This window comes from Schistocerca gregaria, chromosome X (genome assembly GCF_023897955.1).
Source record: "Schistocerca gregaria isolate iqSchGreg1 chromosome X, iqSchGreg1.2, whole genome shotgun sequence".
In the NCBI taxonomy this organism is placed as follows: Eukaryota; Metazoa; Arthropoda; class Insecta; order Orthoptera; family Acrididae; genus Schistocerca; species Schistocerca gregaria.
This window is the reverse complement of record NC_064931.1, coordinates 189305791-189330691: the sequence shown is the minus strand read 5'-3', so window position 1 is coordinate 189330691 and position 24901 is coordinate 189305791. Positions and strand designations below refer to the sequence as shown.

Genomic DNA, 24901 nt, shown 5'->3' with positions numbered 1-24901 from the left:
CTACATGCCCACCAGTTGAAAGCAGTCAGGACTCACAGGCCCTTGGACTAGAAGAGACTCGTTCCGCTGAGACTGATTATGGATTTGCTCACTCTCAACACATTTCTTTAACTATGGAATTATGTTCAGCTCTCATATATTATGTAGCTAAGTCTTACCAAAAATCAAATTTTTCTTTCCTAGGGTCACAACACGACTTTCTGTTATTTCAAACTCTCATAAATCCTCAACAATCAATAAAAATTTTTGTGCAAACTCCTCTGCTTTGTGTAGCAAATTAAAATGTCTTAGATTATTGATGACACATAAAAGATTAATTGGCTCTGTAGATTACAAATATCTTAATATTAAGGCTACATTTTATTTTAAACACCACAATAATTATATATAATTTTTGGCACAATGTTTTTTTTTTTTCAAGTATCAGGAAACAACCTGTTGAAATTTAGGAAAGTGAAATGGAACTTCCCTACTGAACAAAAGAAATTATAAAAAGTATTAAACAGAAAAAAAAATTATCACATAATTTCTAGACTTCGATCTCACAATTATAATTCATTAGAAAAAAAGAGTAAAATATGATTGATGGTACACTACTTTTGCATTTTTTGCTGTCATGAAAGTAATGACCCATTTCTCTTTCCTGTTATCAGTTTCCTACAATATCTTATGTCACTAATTTAATTCTTCCGTGAACTGCGCCGCCTCTTTCTTGAAGTGCACTGTGGGCAATACCACTTTCCTTTAGGTGGGGTTTTCACATCCACACATGCATAATGGAACCATTCAAATGGACACTGAAACAAAGGTGATTCTCAGAAGTAAAATAGACATGTTCTTAACGACATATACTTGTAACAATATAAAACTGACTACATGGGTGTTACAAAGTGAAATATAACAATACATACATCTTCATTATCACATGCTATCATGTTGCCATAAGAAACTTGATTGCAAATACAGTATCTTGGTTCATTTGGATCATATTCCCAATCACTGCCATCAGAATTGTCAACTGCTGTCACTTCATTTGTCGCTATCGGTTCTTCAACAAGGGCAAGTGTTTGATGCACAGAATTTGAAACAGCTGATGCATTGGAACTTGCACCTTGATTTGATGAAGCATGCGATGATTTCCTGGAAAAATTAAACGTCTTATAGAGTTGGCGATGGGCATCTTCCAAATTTGTAAAAGTTTGACTAAAGTAATTAATAAATAAATGTGTGCATAGTGTAGTGTTACATTCACGTTGTTTACAGTGATCAGAGAGGAAAAAGACAAAACGGAGCACAGGCAATAAACATTCCCTTCAGACATTACCGAGATTAATACCCCCAACAAGATAGGTCACCATTAACGATGACACATTCCTTACATGTTCAAGAGAGAATTCGGATTTAATTTAATGGATTGGTCCACAGTCCGGTGATCAGGAACTATGCGACATCATGTCTATTTTCCCTGCTAGCCAACCTTTTCTCCACCATCAGGATTTAATCTAGCTTTCTTTAAGTTGAGTAATGCCCTTAGTTGTCGACTACTACGTATGTGTTACTAAAATTACGAGTGTAAGGCAAATAAATATTTTTTTTATCTGTAAAATAAACAGTAATATGCAACCAAAGGCAGAAAGACAGCAGTTCAGTTGATATCAGATATACAACAAGGTTAGTGACATAATGGAAAGAATAAATATCATGAAACAGCTGTGCGCTGGTCACATCGCTTGAACAAAAGATGGCAATGGTCAAAACAAATAACTACATTGGAGTCCTATTTAGGAAAAAATATCACTAGTAGACATATGGGACAAAGACTTAAGAAATACAGATGGACTGAACTAGCAACAGGAAGCTCAAGATAAGCTGAAACAGAATAACCTGCTGGGAACCTATGCTGCATGCTGGCTCAAAGAGGCCACATCACCAAGTGACTGAACTGGTTGTTGCTACTCCTGCTGTTGATGGCAATGATAATGACAAAGATGCAACAACCAAAACTGTCAATACTACAACACTTTTAATAGCTATGATTAAGGTTCATGTACAGAGGTTACTTTATGTCCATTATGAAAACAATAGCTCTCAACACTAAACAATTTTATTCAAATGTGCCACAACAAAAATGAATCGGCAACAATCACAGGTGAGAAAATACAAGCAAAAGTTTGAAAAAATCCTAATCTGAAACAAAAATTGCTACACCAGACATAGGAACACAGAGAAGATACATATATATTTTTTCAAGGGGTGATGGAATTGCATTTGCTGGAAATTTTTCTAGATTTTCCGAACATACGAAACAAAAAGAAATACTTTTCACACACTGGTCAGCGCCAACTGCTAGCAAGCAATGAAGAGCACTAGCCTTTGGTGTTAACAGTTAAGACACATGTTTTGTGCTGATTATAATTTCATCCTCATTCACTCGCAAGTCGCCATAGTGGCGTTAAAAAACGTGTGGAGCGCCGGCCGAACCACACTGCGAGGGGTCTCCTGGCCACCAATGCCATACGCTCATACATACTATCTCACATGTTGAATATCGGGCACTGGTGCCAGCAATCCTTGGCATGTGTTTCACAACCAGCCTTGCAGGCCATACAGCCCCCTGCCATATACCGAGAGGGGCATGGTTGCTTCCCAGAATTGGAAGAGTACAAATATCTGAGTAAATAAAGTGTTTATTTTGATAGCCATGTTCTGCTGGGACAACCTGCAAACCAGCCATAACTCTCCACCATCCTCCATCCTGCATTGAAGCCATCTCACCATCCCTGGGGTCAGTTTCAACACAACAAATCTAGCTCTGTCTCTTTCAAAGGATTTCCGTCATGGAAAACGCACCTGAAGTCGTGACATGGAGTCAAGGGCAGAATAACAGTGGGAAATACCTGAATATTACAGGATTCTGTGTAATGACTTTGTCAGTTGATGGTGTAAATGACAGACTGGTAAGCAACTGCACAACAGCAGCATTTGGATCAAATAATACTTACAGCAATCATTATTTGTTTTACTGCATGAATCTGTTTAATCAACAGGCACGACAGTTCATAGTTTTTAATGAGATTTTTTCTGGGCTCAAAAAGGCACAGCATGTTTTTTCATAAATTTATTCATTTTGTATGGACTACAAGGTGCTTAATAAATCTCTTATTTTCTGTTACCTATTCCCAGGCAGCTAGGGTGATATTCTGAAGATCACTGCAGGTTCTTAGCATGAGATATGGCCAGTTTTCTCACAGTGTCCATTTCATCCTTGCCATAAATTTTCAATAGGGCTGAGGTACGGTGCAAGAGGAGAACAGTCAAGATATCTCATTCTTTTCTGCAGGCTACTTGTGCACCACAGCTGGCCTGAGTACTGGAGATTGATTCTGCCAGAAAAAAATTAATATCACAGAACATACAGTCATGTTCCAAAAAATATGGAATACTCTGAATGACCAGAGATAGGACATTCATATTCACAGAATAATGTACATGAGTATGTTCTGCAGAAATGATTAGCATTTCAGTCACCTGGGTTCAGCACGTGTCCTGTTACCTAGTAGGCACAGGATCCACCACAGGCCCTGATAACTTGATCCATAAGTCATAGCATCAATGCATATAAGACATGAATGGTGTCCTCTGGTATAGCCATCCACGCTGCATTCACCAGGTTCCACAGTTCATCTGTGGTAGTTGGCATTGAGTCACAGCACTGAGCTGTCATTTCCTCATATTCCACACAGTTTTGATTTGCCACAGGTCTGGTGATCTGGTGGGCCAGGCGAAAAGGCTCACATCCTGTGACACTGAGGAGACAGGTGTTCATGCAGCAACATGTAGTCATACATTGCCCTGCTGAAAAATGGTGGCTGGGGTTTGGTGCAGAAAGAGTATGGCTACAGGTCACAGAACGTCATTCATGTAGGTCACAATGGTCACAGTGCCTTGGACACCCACCACATTTGATTTATGGTTGCACCTAATTGCTCCCCACACCATAAGGCTTGAGCTGGTACTGTAGGTCTTGTGCAAATGCAGTCAGTGTGATGCCACTCCCCTATCTGTGGTGAACCAAAATGTGGCCATCATTTTCAAACAAACAGAACCTAGATTCATCCAAAAACGCTATCAGATGCCATTCTTGTCCCAATTACATCATTCCACAAACCATTGTCATCTAGCCTGTTTCTGCACATTCGTCTCAAAGGTAGGCAGAGAAGTAGATGATGCACATGTACCCCATGCCATAATAAATAAATGTACCCCTAATAGTGTACAATATGTTACACTGTTGCATCAGAGCCTAGCAGGATGCAAATCTGTCCTGCAATGCCATTCGGATGAGGTGTTGATCTCATCGGGCCATGGTCTGGCTGGTGCAATCTGACCCACCTGTTGCACTGCCGAAACACTTTGTCCTACACAAGCAGCAATTTCCTAGATGGATGCATCACATTCTCTCATTCCAATAATGTGACCTCTTTCAAACTCACTGATTTGGCATTACAGTTTAACTCACTGATTTGGCAGTACAGTTTACGCATATGTCTGTGAGGCATCCTGCACATCTGCTTAAGTCACACTGCTCCATTACCTTAAGTTTATATCAACAACAAGTGCCGCAGACACAATTTAAGAGGGGATGATGATGTGCAGTGATACTGATGTTGATCTTGAACCTGTGGGCCAACATGGTTCAAAATGTTAATCTTTTCTGCAGAACATACTAATGTACATGTCCTGTGAATATCTCTGGTCGTTCGAAGCATTCTGCTTTTTTATGAACATGAGTGTAGTAGTTTCACAGTGATGGGATTATAGCACTGGCCATCTATCCTGTAAAGCATCCGTGATCTACAGGAACACATTCAGCTTCAAACTGTCACAGACACACAGACACTATAAGATGACTTGCAGATATATTTGGGATTACAAACGACATCATGTGACCTATGTATTCATACTAGACCATCATCTGCTACAAAAAATACTGATTCATCATAAGATACTTATTTTCTGCTTGTCACAATAGATATTTTTCTCAGGACACACTAATCGGAAAAGTTGGTGATAATCACAAAGCTTCCCCTTGAGATCCACATGTTTGCTTTGTATTCCAGCCTCCTGAAGTTGACATTGAACCATGCCAACAGACCCATGAAACACAGTATGTTTCACAGTTGAAAACAAGGTCTGGTGTAGGCTGTATGTTAATGTATTTCATTTAATTTGTGCGATTAGCTAATTTTAACGTTACGTCATTTTCAAGTACCTCAAACTGAAATACAGCAACATGGAAGAGAATTAACACTGACTGGATACATCACTATGTAGATATAAAACATTAACTGACCACATAATCACAACAAATTACAAAATGACAAGTATGTCAAATCACGCCAACATGAATAATAATGTATGGACTTTCTCCACTTAAAATACTTCATGAAATCATATATTTTATATGAATTACTCTATTGTATAAAATTTCAATAGGTTCATTTGTACATCCATACACAGTCACCTATTACTCATTACATACTATACAATACACCAGTTAAGACTGGTACATCAGCAATTAATAAAATGTATCTCTCTAACTGTTTTATGAAATTTGTAGTTATTTTATGAACTACTTCCAATGTACTGTGCAAAAATTTTAATACATTTGTTTGTATATCCTTCCATCACTGATTACTTCGTATACAATACTGGAGTTAATATGGTACACCAGCAAATAATGCAATGTATCACTTTGACATTGCTATAGACAGTTCTATGATGTCAGCTGCAAATTTCTGCAGTGTGCTCAGGAATGCCATGCCATGCACCAGCTCTGATACCTTCTGGTCAATATCCTCCACAATAGAATGATGCAGTCATGAATAGCGCGATGATGATGAAGCATAGCACTTGAATAAAGCAGCTGGACTCAAGAGTGAGGTAATTCAGGTATCTGACTTTGAGTCATATACTGTCACTGGCTATTACAGAATGAATGGTGCATTGACAAACGCAACTAAGTGCGTTAGACTGTCAGTCACTGAAGAATAATGGTGTCACAAAATATGGGAATAACATCTAATGTGATAAATTACTCAACAATTAGTTTCCCCTTCTGCTAAGGTGCTCCTACAAGGAAGTCAAGCAGTTTCATCTCACCAAATTTGTCCACACAGTATTTAGGACACTAAACCTTAGTTTTCAGAAAAACTGAGGCCAGCAGTTACCACGTTTGAGCTCTTTTCTACTTCAACACGTTGGCGTAGTAATGAGAACGTTTAATTGCTGACTGGAGTGTAATGCAACAAAATCACTGTGCTTATGGTGTTTCCCCCCCCCCCCCCCCCCCTCACGTCAATTACTTTAGGTATAAAACTTGAGAGCAACTTTACTTTGTAAACCAGTCACAAGATAATACAAAAATATAATAATATAATATAATATGTGGTCATACATAATCATAACACATATTGTTTTGTATTATCACTAAGAAAGTTCCTTACCATTAGCTAATTCAGCAAAGATGCATTTTCATGAATATAATCAAAGTTTCTTTTCCAGTGATTATTATGAAATAGGAATGTGCATGAACCCAAATGTCTTTTTTTCAATATGCATGGTGTAGAAACTTTTTGTGTTTTGAATGCTCTTATGACATTTATTACCAGCTGCACTGTTAAGAGGAAGTTCAGGAAGAGACTGCCTGAATGATAATATGGAACACTTTGTTTTATGATCACTTTTTTTTTAAAGAATTAAAGCCCATTGAACTGAATCCTTCTACAAGAGTTACTTTTGAGTGGTCTCCAATAAATATGTTACAGCACATTGGAACCAGTGGGTTATCGTGTGTATCAGAATTCTATAAAATAATCAACTTTTCATTATCTTCATCTTTCTTCTAGGCTACAATGGAATTAATTTATTATTATGACAATTTTTTTCCAGAAGTCAGAACCATCCATACATGAGGGCTACCAGTAAACATTGCCACCAGTTTTACCACACCTGCCACCTCAAGTGACTCCTCCTTGATTTACAACCTAATAACACTTATACCTACTGAAGAAAATTAACTGCATAGCTCCTTTAAATAGAAAGCCATTCAACTACAGCAAAACTGATAAAAAATTTCCATATTCAAGAGTCTGTGTGTTGTCCTACAGCTAATAACAGCGTATTCTATTTGAAGAAAAGTATTTTCTTCTAGGAATGTGTCGAGAATATAAAAAGGTAAATTTTTGCATAATATTTCAAGCAATAATTCCTCTTTCATATGTCCTTGGTGTAAACTGGAAAAATGGCATGTTGAATTTTATTCACAACAGTGTTGTACCATATGTTGACACTGGCTATGATTTTCTGTCACCACTTTTGGTGTTGTCAAGTGTACGTTCAAAATGCCTTGAGACATTATCTGCCACACAGTAATTCTAGCCAGTGTGAATGGTGGTCAGTTCTTTCTATAAGCATTTATATTCTATTCAAGAATTTCCATTTCCTGTATAAATACACTCCTGGAAATTGAAATAAGAACACCGTGAATTCATTGTCCCAGGAAGGGGAAACTTAATTGACACATTTCTGGGGTCAGATACATCACACGATCACACTGACAGAACCATAGGCACATAGACACAGACCACAGAGCATGCACAATGTCGGCACTAGTACAGTGTATATCCACCTATCGCAGCAATGCAGGCTGCTATTCTCCCATGGAGACGATCGTAGAGATGCTGGATGTAGTCCTGTGGAACGGATTGCCATGCCATTTCCACCTGCCGCCTCAGTTGGACCAGCTTTCGTGCTGGACGTGCAGACCGCGTGAGACGACGCTTCATCCAGTCCCAAACATGCTCAATGGGGGACAGATCCGGAGATCTTGCTGGCCAGGGTAGTTGACTTACACCTTCTAGAGCACGTTGGGTGGCACGGGATACATGCGGACGTGCATTGTCCTGTTGGAACAGCAAGTTCCCTTGCCGGTCTAGGAATGGTAGAACGATGGGTTCGATGACGGTTTGGATGTACCGTGCACTATTCAGTGTCCCCTCGACGATCACCAGAGGTGTACGGCCAGTGTAGGAGATTGCTCCCCACACCATGATGCCGGGTGTTGGCCCTGTGTGCCTCGGTCGTATGCAGTCCTGATTGTGGCGCTCACCTGCACGGCGCCAAACACGCATACGACCATCATTGGCACCAAGGCAGAAGCGGCTCTCATCGCTGAAGACGACACGTCTCCATTCGTCCCTCCATTCACGCCTGTCGCGACACCACTGGAGGCGGGCTGCGGGATGTTGGGGCGTGAGCGGAAGACGGCCTAACGGTGTGCGGGACCGTAGCCCAGCTTCATGGAGATGGTTGAGAATGGTCCTCGCCGTTACCCCAGGAGCAACAGTGTCCCTAATTTGCTGGGAAGTAGCGGTGCGGTCCCCTACGGCACTGCGTAGGATCCTACGGTCTTGGCGTGCACCCGTGCGTCACTGCGGTCCGGTCCCAGGTCGACGGGCACGTGCACCTTCCGCCGACCACTGGCGACAACATCGATGTACTGTGGAGACCTCACGCCCCACGTGTTGAGCAATTTGGCGGTACGTCCACCCGGCCTCCCGCATGCCCACTATATGCCCTCGCTCAAAGTCCGTCAACTGCACATACGGTTCACGTCCACGCTGTCGCGGCATGCTACCAGTGTTAAAGACTGCGATGGTGCTCCATATGCCACGGCAAACTGGCTGACACTGACGGCGGCGGTGCACAAATGCTGCGCAGCTAGCGCCATTCGACGGCCAACACCGCGGTTGCTGGTGTGTCCGCTGTGCCGTGCGTGTGATCATTGCTTGTACAGCCCTCTCGCAGTGTCCGGAGCAAGTATGGTGGGTCTGACACACCGGTGTCAATGTGTCCTTTTTTCCATTTCCAGGAGTGTATTTCATGACTCAATTGTATGTTTAACAACAGAACTTGAATATTCAGAGAAAACAAATTTTCTACTGGTGCTTATTAGTTAACTGATTCCATGTCAGTTCCTTCTTCTTGTAATTGGAGACATATGAAAAGAAACCATTATGATATGTAGTTCTGGCTGATTGCTCTGGAAATCAACCTTAGATAATCTCAATTTCAGAATACTGTGAAAGCTTCACTGTCATAATCTTACTAGGTTAAAATAAAAATTACCCCTCAGACTCTTGCTTTTTTTGTTTCTTTGTTGTCTCCTGAATTGCTGCAATAGCAGTCTGAGCTGCACCAGCCAGCTCTTTGTCTATACTGAATTCATGAGCATGGACACCTATGTTTATGGCCTCATACGAAGCCTTCAGGCTTGCAGTTCGGCGTCCCTGCTGCATCTGCAGGTAAAAGCACAATATCACCTTAACATGATTCTTTCACACAAATACACAAAATATATAAAACATAATTAACAAAACACAATATGTTTAAATTACTCTATCTTCCCTCATCCATTAGATTCTATTGTTCACTTTACTTTATCCTAATAAAGGAGTTTTCTGCTAGAAAATTTCATGACTGATGAAGGTGATCTACGTCACAGTGGATGTGTTCAGTTTGAACTAAATAATGTAATTACCCTGTTGAAAGGTGATGCAACGTATTAAAAAACCTCACTAATGCAGAGAGAATTTGTTTCTGCTGCAAGCATTTCCTTACTAGCCAGCCTGAAGCACAGAGTGACATTATAAAAATTATTATGTCTATAGGTTATGAAGCATTACAGTCACCAGTGAAGAAGAAATAAAAGAGGAAGGGGAGGACCTCCAGAAACATTGTACAAATTAGAAATTAATTTATATTCTAGTCCTGAAGTAGCTGAATTGAAGCTTGATGGAAAAACTTAGTTTGGTATTTCTACTGATTTTCAAACTGCATCCAAATTATAAATAAAACAAAGTGGCATTTATTGATGCTCTGGATAATTCATGTTACAACAACAACAACAATAATAATAGTAATGCCCTGTTTATGCACTAGTGACAGAAAATAAAACATGAGAGGGTGAAACACATTATTTTGTAGATACAGAAGCCAAATTACATAAGTATTATGAATCACACTTTATACTTTTATACTGCCAGAAATCATTAAGCAAATCTGTAGAATGAACTGATTATTATTGGTCTGGCAGAGTTGCCACCCCAAGTGTGATGATTTGACAGTTTTCCACACATCTCCTGGCAAATGTTGAGCTGCTTCCCTATCTCCATCTCAAAAACCATGAGACACAAATAGTTGAAATATGAATTCCAATAGGAAAAAAGTTCACAAGTAGATGGTACACACAATCTTCCTCCCATAGGATAATTTACATTAGTGGGCGTAGGTACAGCATCCAGTCACAGAATTAAAATTACAATAAATGCCAAATCACGTAAGAGTGATTGCTGATGGTTAGTGATGCCTGCCATGGAAAGGGTTTGGGAAGGGCAACTGATAGCTAGTAAAGAGAGGAAACGAGTGCCTGGGACAGGAATGCTGTACAGATGAGCTGGAACTGGCCGCAGCTAGGGAAGTTGTGCATGGAGCACTATGTCTTGGATAAGCGGATTGAGATGGGGAGATAGATCAGAGGAAGATGGAGACTGTGTAGAAGAGAGTGTCAGTGCAGGATGAGGGAAGTTACTGTCATGGGCCGTGGGTGTGGGGCATGGCGTAGTGGAGGGTGAGGGCAGGACGGCTATAAAATCCAAGGATATGTTGCAAGAACAACTACCATCTACACAACTCAGAGAATCTGCTGTTGTGGAGATGGATCTAGATGCCATGGCTTGTGAGGCATGCTGTGGGCATCAGTGTTTTCTGCCACTGGATGGTCAACTCTGCTCTTAGTCACAGTTTGGTAGAGACCAATCATCTGGGTGAACAACTGGTTGGTGGTTGTGTCCAAACACAATTTGAAATGAAAATGTTATAGCTACCAACTGATAAGGACATCAAGGTCATTAACTTTCATCATGTAAATATAAGGTGCGCACGCACGCATGCAATGTGCGCGCGTTACTACCTTTTGGGTTGCAGCTATAGCCTGAGAAGCAGCAGCTGCAATAGCATTTCCACCTGCTCCTGTGTGACCTAAATTGTATCCCACATTCGATATATTTGCAGGAGTAGTAGAAGGAGTCACCCTTCCTGAAACTGTAGCTGACTGACGTTGGTCTGGAACTGGTAACGATTTTTCAACACCCATTCTTTTCTCTGCTGCATGTGCCGTTGACACTGATTCACGTTTCTTTTCTGTGGAAAGTTAAGCAAATATCAATTTTATCTTTTAAATTTGTAACATACATGCAGAAGTATTTTTTTATTGTTTCATATAATATGATATACTGTTGAGGATGATGAGAATAAAGTGAAAGAAAGGATAAAATGGAGTATCACTCATTACAATGTGAACCAGTCTGCAAACAAATACTGAAGTCAGGTCAACATACAATACAGCGATTCCCAGGAGAAATGGTTAATATTGAGGGATGTGACAGGAATGATCATTCAAAGCAAAAAAAGTCTAGTATACATGGGCTCTAAAATACATGGCTTAAGAGTTATGAGCACTACTTCACCTGAAACAAATCTCTTCTACTGCAAGCTCTTTGTTTTTTGTATATTGAGCAAAAAAAGGGAAAAATATTCAGTAAACATGGGCTCTAATACGCATACTTTAAGAGCTATTAGCACTTGTTCATCTTCGCTACATGAAACACATCTCTTCTATGGAACAAATATCATAGCTGTTGGGCCACGTCCTATGTTAAGTATCAGAAGTGACTGACAGTGAGCAACCTCTGGATATGTGACACTCCAGCAACAAGCGGCAGCATTGGACAATAAACTCTGGTGTGTTGTGTGTGAGCGACTATCTCCCACTGCAAGATGGCTACCAGAGCCAACCAGATGTTTCTATAAAATGGTACCCCTAAACCACAGAATCTTTTATCTCAAGAGTAAGGCAACAAAAGTAGCTTTACTTAAGAAGATAAGTCGATAAAGGAGCACTGTGCATGAAATTTACAAAGGTGAGGAATATTAACGGAGAATTTGACAATTTATATCATCATCTACGAAGATCATGACAAATTCCTTGAAACTATATGCATGAGCAGAGAGATGTCCGACTATCTCATCAATAAATTAAAGAAAAATGTTTTTTACATGACCAAGCACTTTCAACAGCCTATAAATGCAGAAGAACAGCTGGCTAGTTAAATATAGATGAAAGAGTTCTGATCTGCAGGTGGTGTACAAGGTGTAATGGTAGTGTCGCAGCCTAGTAATATGGATCATTGTTGGTCCCGGGGTCAGGATTGGCTGCTTCTTATATTTTAACTGACTCAGTTGTAATCCTGTCACCAGTTCTGTATACTAAGTTTTATCTATATTGTTAACACTGCATCTGAAATTATATTTTTTAGGTCAACCAAATAAGTGTCAAGGGCAAGTATTTCAATTAATCTAAATAATCTGCATAAGTAAAGAATAAAAAAATGTTTTGACAAAAGTGATAAGTTTTGTGAAATGATTTATCTAAAAGTAAGAAATAGGAAATAGATAAATATTTGAAGGACGCCGCTTTCTGTACATGATTTTAAGCATAATTCAAAGGCATGTCAAATGTTTCTCTGCTCTATTTTATTTCTTTTAGACAAATCATTTCACAAAATATTTGACCAATTTCTTTCATTTTTCTTTATTTTCAAGTTTTATTCACAAAGCATGATCTTGTTGACACCTCATTTGCCTTCCTTGTGTCTTCTGTTCCTGAAATTCCTCATACGGATTTGAAGGAAGCCTTTTTGACATTTAAATATCACACCAAAGTATCCTTTTATACTCAAAGTGGCTAGGCATTGAAGAGATGAATTTTTTTGACACTTCATTTACATAGCTAGCAGCAGCAGCTGCTCATTAAATTTTCAATTTCACCTCAAATCAGCAGTTAAACTTTCCTTAATTATCCTGATTACTTTCAAGCAATTAATTATTTACTTGCAATACTAGACTACACACTGGCCATTTTGAAATACCATTTGCCCATTCCTCACTCTTTATTTAGCTATGAAAATTTGGATGAAAAATCACTGTGGAATTTATGTGGAGTCTTGCTTCAGTTCTACTCAAATATTTGTGCAAAACATTTCAAGTGTTAATCATACAACAAAATAAATCCTTTCTGTGTGCTGTCATTTCCCAAAATCACTGTGTAATTTATGTGGAGCCTTGCTTCAGTTCTACTCAAATATTTGAGCAAAACATTTCAAGTGTTAATCATACAACAAAATAAATCCTTTCTGTGTGCTGTCATCCCCCCCCCCCCCCCCAAAAAAAATAAAAAAGCCCTCGTTTCGATATCTTGAACTGTTTATGAAGTATGATGATTTTTACAACCACTTGATTCCCAATGACCAATGACCAGGAAATGACTTGGATGTGTATTAACAACCAATATCTCAAGAAAGGAAACAGGTATCATTCCGCTCTCAACTTTAAATACAATTTTGATATGTTGGCTGCATTTCATATGAAATCATGTATGGTCTAAAATGAATTATGCGCAATGTCTATGCAATGCGATTTTATCTCTGCAAACTCATAAAAAAATTTGTGCAGTCATTTACTTAGTTTCATACAGCACAGTAACTATGACAAATAATGGAAATAAATTCAGTCCTTCATTAAGCGAAGATATCAATCCATAAAGTGTGGAAGAATCAACTTTTTCTTACCACATAGTTTGCTTAAAATCCGATGATAAGTATCTCATAACAGCCAGCACGTCCGTTGCAGTGCTTTGCCCAGAAGACTCGTACCCATCACTGTCACTGTCACGTGTCTGCAGCGGCAAGGTTCAAATATGTCTGAATCTAAACGTCGCAAGCTGCAGCAGAGGACAGGCAGTGCCAAGGATGTTACTCACCTAGGACACGTCCATAATTATAACTGAGGTAGTGTTTTGTCATTTGAAGGTGTTGAGCACTAACGGTCACTTCTGTCACTTACATAGGACGCGATCTTACTGTTTTAGAACCCATGTTCACTTGAATTTTTTGCTTCAAAAGATCATTCCTGTCATATCCCTAAACACTGACCATTCCTCCTGGGACACCCTGTATAATTAACTGCTATGTATTACCAATACAATTCAGCAAAATGTAGTCTCAGTTTAGTGCACGTACAGTAGTACTTCATGCATGATCATCTTTACATATAGTGTTAGATAACTACAGTTATGTACTGTGTTAGCATAGGAAGCTATAGTAGCATCTGTAAAATGCTGTATGTTAGTTCAAACACACATGTAGCAGTGAAATGTTCAAAAAGCAGTTGCAGACTTATGAACACAAGAAAAATCTCAATTTTCATGGCTACAGATATTAACAAAAATCTTGAAAGATTTAGTAGAATAAGGATTGGTAAGGAACACACTATTCTCAGTATTTTGTTATAACAGAAATAGTGTGTGTGTGTGTGTGTGTGTGTGTGTGTGTGTGTGTGTGTGTGGGTGGGTGTGTGTGTGTGTGTTGGGGCTTATGAGCGCTCAACATTGAGGTCATCAGCACCCTGACACACATTAAAATGAATGGATGTGGACAGACTGAAGAAAACTAAAAAACACACTCAAAGAAAGCAGGAAAAGAAGGAAAATACTACATAAGAAAGTAAAACCGAAGGAAAGGGAAAACATAGCAACAAGAATGCCACAGAAAATTGTCATTGGCTGGCCACTTACATAAAATATGGGCGAGCTTGTCACACAGTGAGAAAATTAAAATCGTCTCCCTAAAATCTTTGTAAAAACATTTGACATGGCACAGAACTTTGAAACTTTAACCACATTCGTCAGAGTGTTGCCTAAAAGAGATGGCAGGTCCGCCGGCAAGTCAGTGGCGGCCCACTGGTCAGAAAATAAAACACAATCCAATAAAACGTGGTGCACAGTGACCTGAATGCCACAAGCACCACAAATTGGAGGGTCCTCCCGCCGGGGCAGGAAGCCATGCGTCATAGGGCTGTGGCTTATTCGAAGCTGAGTGAAGAGAACCTCGTCCCACCGACGGGGCTGAAAGGAAGTACACCACACACGCGTTGTGGGCTTGACTATATGGAGCTTATTGTCAGTCACTTCCAGCCACTCATCCTCCCACCGATGCATGACCCGTGAGCTCAATAGCGAGGTGAGTGCGTAAAGGGTGATAGCACACTGAGATACTTGTGGGGCGTGACACGCCTCCTTGGCTATAACAGAAATATGACTCATAACATATTCTATTTGATTTCAGTTTCATAAATGACTACCAGCAACACCATGTTCTGTAATGCCTGCATGGTGTAGTTAATTACTAGGAAAAGGAAGACCACGATTTGACATTCAGTCGTTACCTCACTATTAACCCTCTGGTGGGCATGCCACGGCATACGCACCACAACACTTTTGATTGCCCACTGGCTGGTGCTAGTTGTCAGTTTCCATGGAATCTAGTATGCAGTCTTCATCATAGGTGGAATGTGTGTAACCTTGTTTGAAACCAAACCTGGCCATTGTTCTGTTGCAACAGCACTGTTAACTTCAATTCTGCATCAGCGATGTGATTGCCACCACATGCTTAGTCATGTAAGTATTTGTTCTACATTATATGCATATTCTTGTTTAGAGTGTTATTTTTTTGTTTTATGGGTACACAATATTTATTTCCAGGGAAAGTGATATTATAGGGGATCCAGAAGAGATCCTATGAATTCTAGCGGAAATTTCGGAAGATGAATTCTAGTGGAAATTTCGGAAGATGAGTTGACATGTGATGAATCTGAAATCGATTTTGATATGGAAGAGGAAATTATTGAAGCTGACAACCACAGTAGTGAATCCGAACAGTCACAGGAAGAAGATGACAGTGAAGAAACAGCAGCACATGATGTTACGAAAGGTAACTATGCACTTTATATTGGAGAAGATGGTGAAACTCTTTGCATTACTCAACCCCTAACTGCAGTGAAAACAAGTGCTAAAAACATTACCAGAACTTTACCGGGCCCAAAAGGGGCTGCCAGAAACACATTTACACCTTTAGATGCATTTTATCTTTTTATCACTAAAACATGATAGAAGACATTGCAGTTCATACCAACAGATGGATCAGGGGAAAAATATAGTGATAAAAACCATTCTAGAGCTTGTGATTGGAAAGACACTTCAACAGAAGAAATTCGTGCTCTTTTCGGTGCAATTTTTATGATTGGCATAAAGAAAGGACATTATGCCAACTGTGGTGAACTGTGAGCATCTGATGGTACTGTTATGGCTATCTTACGATCACTTTTCAGTTATAAATCTTTCCATTTTATACTTAGAGCAATTAGGTTTGACAATATAGAAAGAAGAATTGAGTGAAGGTTTACAGATAAAATGGTACCTCTTCGTGAGTTTCACCAAGGATTTGTAAAGAACTATATTGCTCATTATAATGCCAGTTAATTTGTGACAACTGATGAAATGCTGCAGGTCTTTAGAGGCCGTTGTGGTTTTGTACAGTACATTCTAAATAAGCCTGTGAAGTGTGGTATCAAAATATTGTCCCTCAGTGATGCAAAAACATTTTATATTATTAATTTTGAAGTGTATTGGGAAAAACAGTTCGCTGGGCCATATCTAAAATATATATCTAGTAAATATACAAACAGAACAGAAAAAAAACTGGCAACACCATGGAACAACAATGGAAGTGTGTATTTTGAACTGCTGTACATTAACAAATTTCTCTGAACAACCCTCAAAATAGTGTTTCAGAACTATCACCAGATATAATTCTTATAACATGCTTCTGTATTCTGAAATTATCATCCCAGTATGATGGATTTCCCAACAATTTGATGGTGTAACTTATCAGTGAAATGAAAACAGAACAAACTAGTTTCTTTGTTTTTAAATCACTTACAGCTGGAGTCACACATATAACAAATAGAGCTGAACTAAGGTTTTTCATTAACTCTAGGGCATGGGCTTTCTAATGAATGTAATCATATGTTTCGTTAAAATTCCTGCTGCAAATTACTAGGATGGGGGGGGGGGCAGAGGGGGGAAGGGGGGAGCGAATTAAAATAAATAAATAAATAAAACTTTTTAAAACAACCTGTCCTATAGCCCTTACATAAGAAGTTCACTCCTAGAATATAAGTATTTTTCTGTTCTTACTGTTCTTAACATACTGCAACTCCCACATACTTTCTTTGATTAATTTAGGTCTCTTTTTAATATGAAGTAAGCATTATCTTTGCTTATTGGATGGTCTTTGCATTGTAAACAAAAACACAGAATGTAAGCACATGCCTCAGGCTGAAATTCACATTAAGAATATGAAGTGTTTGTGTGCCTTATAGATTTATTTAAAATGGGTGCACTGTTTTCACTCCAGCAGTTCGTGCATTGCCCTAAAAAAGCCTAAAAACCAAAGCAAGACAGAGTGCTGTCCACTGAAACATATGTAAACGCATGCATCTCTTTCAGCTTTTAGCTACTCAGATATGGGCGCAATAGCATGTTTTTGCCATCCACGCAACATACATAGTGGCACTAAATATTCAAATATTCCTGTCCAGTGCAAGAGCTGATGAAATACTAATAACAAAAACGTTAAATATGATTTAAAAAGTCAGCAATCTGAAGATAGATATGGTAGCTCAAAATCAGTTATGAGATTAAAGAAAGATCTTTTAAAAGTATTTGTAGAGTGGAAATCAATAATGGACTACATGTAAAAAATTATTTTTTAGGTAGACCTGAAAAATCAAGCTAAGTGGCACTTCCAACAACCCGAAGAGCAAACTAAGGACTACAATTATTTCTCGTAGTGCAGATAAGGCCCGAAAGATAGCAGGATTGTTATGTGCTGACCTACTGCTGAGGCTGAATACAGGTTCAATGCCACAAAGCTTTGTAATTATCTACAGCAGGTGACAAAGACTGAAAAATGTAAGAGGCTGGAAGATTGTCAGAGTGTCAAGTACCTAAGGATCTTGTAAAACTTATGGAGAATGCAACACCTAACAATCCATTTGTGGTTACTATGCTCCAGCCTCAAGACTATTTCATTTTAAAAAAGTAGCCGACACACACAATAACACAACAAGAATAAATATTTCCAATGTAGTTGAATTCAAGAGAACAAAATTGCACCTGGTGTTGTCAACATGAGAACAGTGTTTAACGAACTTGAAGACTGGAGCACCTGCAATATTTTCAAGGAAGGGGCTACCACTGACAAAATAAAGAATTTTATTTTAACATCACAACAATTTAAAAACAAATTGTCAGCTGAAGAGAAAAAGGATCTGCAACAAATGCTGCTGTCTTTTAAAGTATCTAACAGAACATTTTTCAAACAGTTAATCAATTAAAATTTCTTTGTCCTTTACAAAATTAAATGAAGGATCAAAAATAATTTAACCACAGTATAATCTCTGCAAAATATATCAATAAAATGATTATTATAAATAAAACTGATGAACACTTGTGATTTCTTTCATCAGTATTTATCTTGTTTTTGCTGATACCTGTACAGCATTAAGTACATTCTGTGTTTCTAAGAATAAAATATTTATTTTCAAAGGAAGGGAACTTCAAAAAAATCACAATAGTTGTATGACTCTTGCTGTAGCGATAAATAAAAAATACTGTTCTGGTTTTTTCATTAAAATAGCTTTGTCAATAAATAAATAAAAACTAAACAAATACTACGTAACTCGGAATCAGATTTTTTGGCACTTGGCCCATTATTGACTTTTACTCTACATTTGTCTTTGGTTGATTCTTCAACAATCCTTAATGGTCACATTGTTCGCAAGGTCCAGCATGGATAAAATAATATTCCTTTTTATTGAAAATTCAAGATCCGTAAATTAAAAGTAGTAAAACCATAAGACAAAATGGAACTAGTGAGATTCCAACATACCATAATGTGTAGCCCTTGGAACTGTCAAATTATAGTGGTCCTTCTGTTGCTTTGTGACAGATGGTTGGTCCATTTCCAAAGATCCTGAAACAGAAGTACTCGGTAACCAAAATAAACATGAAACCAAGGCCATGTTGTGTATTCACTACTATTAACGAATGTATGTCACAGGCCACTAAATAATTAATCACACTGAAGTTAATATTGTCAGTTAAAATAAAAGATAAGATTTTCTTAACTTCTGGTTGCTTTGTAGACAGAAATTTCATAACAACTGACTCCTTAGCAAGTAACACATATTTCTCTACAAAATCAGTCTTGATGCATCTGTACATACAACACTGCAGTAATATACTTAAAACTGATGTAAGAGGAACAGCTTTTACCTGCATTAATTAAGAAACCATGGACAAACTATGAGGTGCAAAGAATAATCAAACAAACTGATTTCTTTTACTGAGTGTGAGGTAAAATGAAATAAAGAGATAGAAGTCTGACAATAAAATTCAGTTATAAACATGAAAGTTCCATGTTGCACAACACAGTTCAGATAATATTTTTCAAGTGAGACAAAAACTTATTTTTTTGGGGGGGGGGGGGGGGGAGGGAGGAAGGGGGTGAAGGAGCAGGAAGTTGGTAGGTGTAAGTGCAGAGATTCAGAACATAACTATTGTTATTTACTGAAATCTTTTTGTTTTTTACTTGGGATACAATATTTTAGAACTTGCAAATGAAAACCATACTCTTTTCTAATACTTCTGTAATTCCTTGATGATCTGCTTCCAGTTCATATTTAAATTTGAGAAGTTCCTGGTCCAGTTTTCTCAAGTATCTTTCCACCAAGTCATGCATCTGGGTAGCAATTGCCACTTTTTCATCTGAAACAATTATTTAAATAGAAAGAAATATTGATGATAAATACAAAGGACAAACTATAACTTCTATTTGCATACCTGCAAAGTCCAGTGTTCTTATATAGTCTTGGCATATCAGCTGATATTCACGGTCTTTCTCATGTGCTTTCATTCTCCGCGCTGCTGCAAAGAAGAGCTTCACCCGTTTTTCAAGACTTTCAAGGTTATCTGAAAGAAATAAAACCAGCTTTCAATATTATGGCAGGCATTAGGCATCCTTTACAGTTTCAAATATATCTAAAACAATGGATAATAGTTTCTGTTAATATTATCTTAATACAGGAAACTGATTGCCACTTACTAAGAGTCCATATAAATATCAGTATTTACTTGAATTTTTCCTACATTATTGCATATAATTAAATTGTTTATAATTTATTCAGCTTGCTAAGAATGATGGTAAATTATTTTATAGGCAGGCCCTCCACAATTCACAGCAGTAGTAGAAGGACAGCTATAACAAAGTCAGGTATTAGTAAGAATCAAATATATGTAGCTAAATCTTTTTTTAAAAAGCAATGAATCATTAATTTCCATTTCCAGAGATTTTCATTTGCAGCTTATGTTCTGACTACTGCCACTTTCAGTAAACAGTTATGTCAACAACGTTACATATCTAAAGATTACATAAAAAAGTGACTCATTTCAACAGCAATCAGTCACAGTTCAATTAACCAGTTTTGACAGGCTGTTCTAGGAGCAGTACATGTAACAGTGGTCATTTAGTCTTAATGAAGTGGCTAATCTATACATTCACTTTATGTTGAACATCATTTGCATGTAACAATGGCTAATTTTTGTCATTTTAGTGGATTCCCAAACTAATTTGAAGTGGGGAGGGGGGGGGGGGGGGGAGCATCTGTAGCATATTTTCTTTTAATCATCAATGGGCAACAACATATCAGCTGCTAAGTAGGGTGACTTCATTCTTCTGGCTGTTACTTCCTCAGGGGAGCTACAAGACTGTGCTCCCCTGCTTGAAATCCTTCACTCTCAGCTATAGTTCATCTGTATTGTTTCAAATATCATCATCAGGTCTTCTACTGATTAGACATGGTTAATATGGAATAATTTTTTCTGTGTACTCTTGTGATATCTGATATGACAGTCTAACTTCCAACATGCTAACTCCCACTTCTTGTTTTGAGTTTTGTAACATGTCATTTTTTGGTCTTGTGTTATAATTTAAATACAAAGCCTGTAGTATCATAGTTTATAGATACAGCCAGAGCCAGTTCCTCTAAGATTATTGTGGGTGCTGCGAGCAGTGCTTTGGAAGATTAGTTGACACAAATGCACTTTAAATAAATATAATGTACTCAACTCTTGCAAAAGAACTGCTACAGTGTTGACAACTTGTGGCAGCTGTGGCTACTATAAGCAGAGGCCCAAAATGGGCGCGCACCTAAGTACACTTGCGACACCAACTGGTGAAACGCAAGTAATCTCAACTAGAAGCACTCTTGAATCATTAGCAGTGAGGACATAAGATTAGGCTCTTCAGAACATCACATTCACATTCACATTCGCCATACCACATCATAACATCTAGTAACAAACTTTGTTGAATTTTTCATTGCTTTCTGGACATTTCTGTAGTGCTTTTACCATTTGTGTGTGTGGATATTTCTGTTTCAGATCTGTGATTTCCATTTTCTTTCAGTTAAGTTGTTCTTGCTGCCACATATTGATTTAGCTTTAGTATTGTTTGCTTTGCTGTAGCTACCTTGAGCCCCCAGCCCCATGTATGCTTGCCCCGCACTTAGCTGTGCCACAACTGCCATTGGCACCAATACTCAATCTAACACAGCTTCTTTAGTTACAGGTGCTAAATAATGACCCAGTTTACTGAGATGATGAGGGCCTTCATTCAAATGCAGACAGCAGTCAGTGAGAATCACAATCAGATGCCACCACCTAGGCAGTGCCACAACTTAGGCAGCCATCGTTACTATCTCCATTTCACCTATCTGAGGAGGACAAAGAGGGCTGGATAGAGTACTTGGCCCAGTTTGAAGCTCATCTATCTGCACACCAAACACTACGTACTGTTAAAGAACCCCTTTTCTAATCAATGGCCAGAGTGTGAGTGTATACAACGTGCTGCAAATTGGTCCCCATTTTGTGACCAGATCTTATACAATATAAAGAATTAATTTATGCTTTGAATAGATACTATGATGAGAAAGTCCATATGGTGGTTGCATGGTTTAACTTTTTTCAAACTAAAGAAGCAAAATTATAGAAAGTGAGTGACAGACTTACATGGGCTTACTAGGTAGTTTAATATTAAATATGAGTATGGCAAATATATTTTGACCTCATGATATGTGACACTATTACTCAGAATGTGGGTGATAATAGAATAAGGAAAAACACTCTCAAGTATCCCAACCCTGCTTTGCAGCAAGTTTTGCAAATTATTGACTATCAAGACTATTGTGACAGTGTTGTAGATAGTTCTCAATCAAAATTTTCAGTGTGACATCTAGCGATAGCACTACACATCCATGTAAACATGTCACTTAAAAAGTCGAGCATACAACAGCCTATGTGGCTCAGCATAGTCAGGCACATAAACAGCCAGGTTAGCAAGGTACTGGCATGAAGTCTTGCCCGCACTGCTCCTCAGTGCATAAGCATCACACATGCCTGTCACAAAACAGAACTTGTTTTTCATGTAGCAAGAACAGACATGTTCAAGAAGTATGCTTCCAGAAAAAGAAGGCTCCCTCTCCTACTATATGCCCACAGAAATCAAACTTTGTTGTACATGTTGTGTATTCTTAACAAAACAGTGCTTCTAGTGTGGATCAGCTGTGCAATTCAAAAAACCAGTAACTTCTTCTTCGGTTCATCGCCATTTGAAGAAACTCTTTGTAGACCTTGTGATACCTGGTCAAACTATTCAGTTGCAATTATATGGGTGTCACAGTTTCTTTGATCAGTCACAATACTAATGATCTTCTTCGCAAGCCAAAGCTGTACAAATCACACACTATGCTTACAGCAAATGATTGACAAGACATTCCAGTGTTTAGTTCTTGCAGCTTTCCTGCTGTGTACCAGAATTTGCAAAAGACTGTATTCACAGAATAGTGCAAGTATAGTTGGCCTTGATTTGTTTGGGTGCTTGTGGTAGAAAATGTGTTGTCAGTTACTCCCTTTGATTCGAAGGACAGTGTTGCTCACTTGTGTGCTGGATTCAAAGACTTGTTTGCAGCCAAATCTTCTCATTTCGTTGTGCATGTGACCATAAAAGATAGTGCACAGCCACACTTCTTCAGGGTTCACACTGTGCCACATGAGCTCCATGAACAGGTTGCTCAGGAACTTTCACAGTAGCAGAACAGTGGTGTTACGACACCATCACAGCCAGTTAGTAGGTATCTCTATTAGTACTGATCAAGAATGCTTCAGGCAAACTGGGTATTTATGCAGACTTCAAGGCAACAGTGAACCCTCATACAGTGATCGATTCATTTCCTTTACCTCTACCCGATGAACTTATGGACCATTTGGGAGCTGATTGTTACTTCTTCACGACTGATTTATGTGATTCCTACCTCCAGATCCCTTTAGATGAACAATTACAGCAAGTGTTTGTCATTAATACACAAGAGGACTTTTCAAATTCCTTTGTTTGCCTTTTGGAAGTGCATCTGCTCCAGAAATTTTCCCATGCTATTTGGAAGAATTAACTGCATCTGTGCCTTCGTATACAAATTATTTAGATGATATAGTGGTATCAGGTGGCACAGCAGATGAGAACCTTAGTAATTTGTGCACCCTGTTCCAAGTCAGGCCTTAAATCCAACACAAACATACGTGTGTTCTTTAAAACAGAGACTGTGCAGTTGGGGCATGTAATTAATAATCAGTGTGTTCATCCAAAGCAGTCTCACTAGCAAGCCATTCGTGACATCAAACCTCCACGGTATGTTATTGAATTACCGTCAGTGCTACGGAAGCTGACATATTACATCCACTTCATTCAGAATGCAGCTCAAATTGTGGCACTGTTGCACCACCTTCACCACAAGAATGTACCTTTTGTGTGGTTGCTGGAATGTGATATTGCTTTTCGATGCCTCAAAGAAGCTTTTCGCAGTGATAGTTGCCTAGTTCATTTTGTTCCTTCCAAGCCTGTAGTCTTGGCCATGGATGCCTCTTTGTACAGCAGTGACGCTGTACTCTCACAAAGTATTGGTTCTGCTGACAGACCAATGGCCTTTACCTCCAAATTGCTAAACAGAGCTCAGAGCAACTATTTTCAAATGGAGAAAGAGGCTCCTACTATTATCTATGGATACACTAAATTTCATCAGTATTTGTACCGAAGGAAGTTCTACTTGGTCACCAACCACAAGACTTTGCACACACTTTTCAACACGGCCCCCAATTGCATTGCACAGGAATTGCAACACTTATCATTCTACCAATACGAGATGATGTACAGTCCCACATCCAAGCATGTCAAAGCACACATACTTTCATGTCTTCCCTTGGGACCAGATGCAGGCTTTGATGCAGCAGAAACATCTTGTTGCCACACTGACGCAAGTGACTCTGACACACTGAATCAGTTTCCATTAGATCACCTGACGATTGCCCATGCCACAGTACTGGATACAGACTTGCAGATTCTGTTGCACTATGTCTTCACTGGTTGACCTCGGACCATGAAACATACTGTTAGCCCAGTAGTTCAAAAATACTTTGCACATCGGCACGACTTGTCTGTGCTACAAGGTGTCACATTTCTGTGCACTGAATCTGAACAATCATGTGTTGTGATTTCAAATGTTCTCCAGAGACATGCTCTTAGTTTGCATCATCCGGGTCACTGGGCATAGTCTGCACCAAACTATTAGCTCATTTTCATTGCACATGGTTTGGCATGGACTCACAAATAGAGTAGATTATGGCTCAGTGCCATGCTCACACAAAATACCACGCAGCCCCCCTCAACAGTCCTTTAATTAGCTGAAGCCTGACACACCTTGGCAATGCCTTCAT

General features: G+C 38.8%; 1 protein-coding gene across 1 annotated transcript in view; it reads right to left on the bottom strand.

The window, feature by feature from the left end:
* Positions 1-680: 680 nt before the first annotated feature.
* Positions 681-24901, bottom strand: part of LOC126298380 (inhibitor of growth protein 3-like) — a 133232-nt gene continuing 109011 nt past the window's right edge. The window contains exons 2-8 of the mRNA XM_049989688.1: positions 19922-20050; positions 19712-19846; positions 18969-19052; positions 11033-11262; positions 9199-9359; positions 912-1140; positions 681-797 (exon numbers count right to left, since the gene is read on the bottom strand). Coding sequence (XP_049845645.1) covers positions 681-797; positions 912-1140; positions 9199-9359; positions 11033-11262; positions 18969-19052; positions 19712-19846; positions 19922-20050 — 1085 coding nt within the window. The remainder of the gene's footprint in view (positions 798-911; positions 1141-9198; positions 9360-11032; positions 11263-18968; positions 19053-19711; positions 19847-19921; positions 20051-24901) is intronic.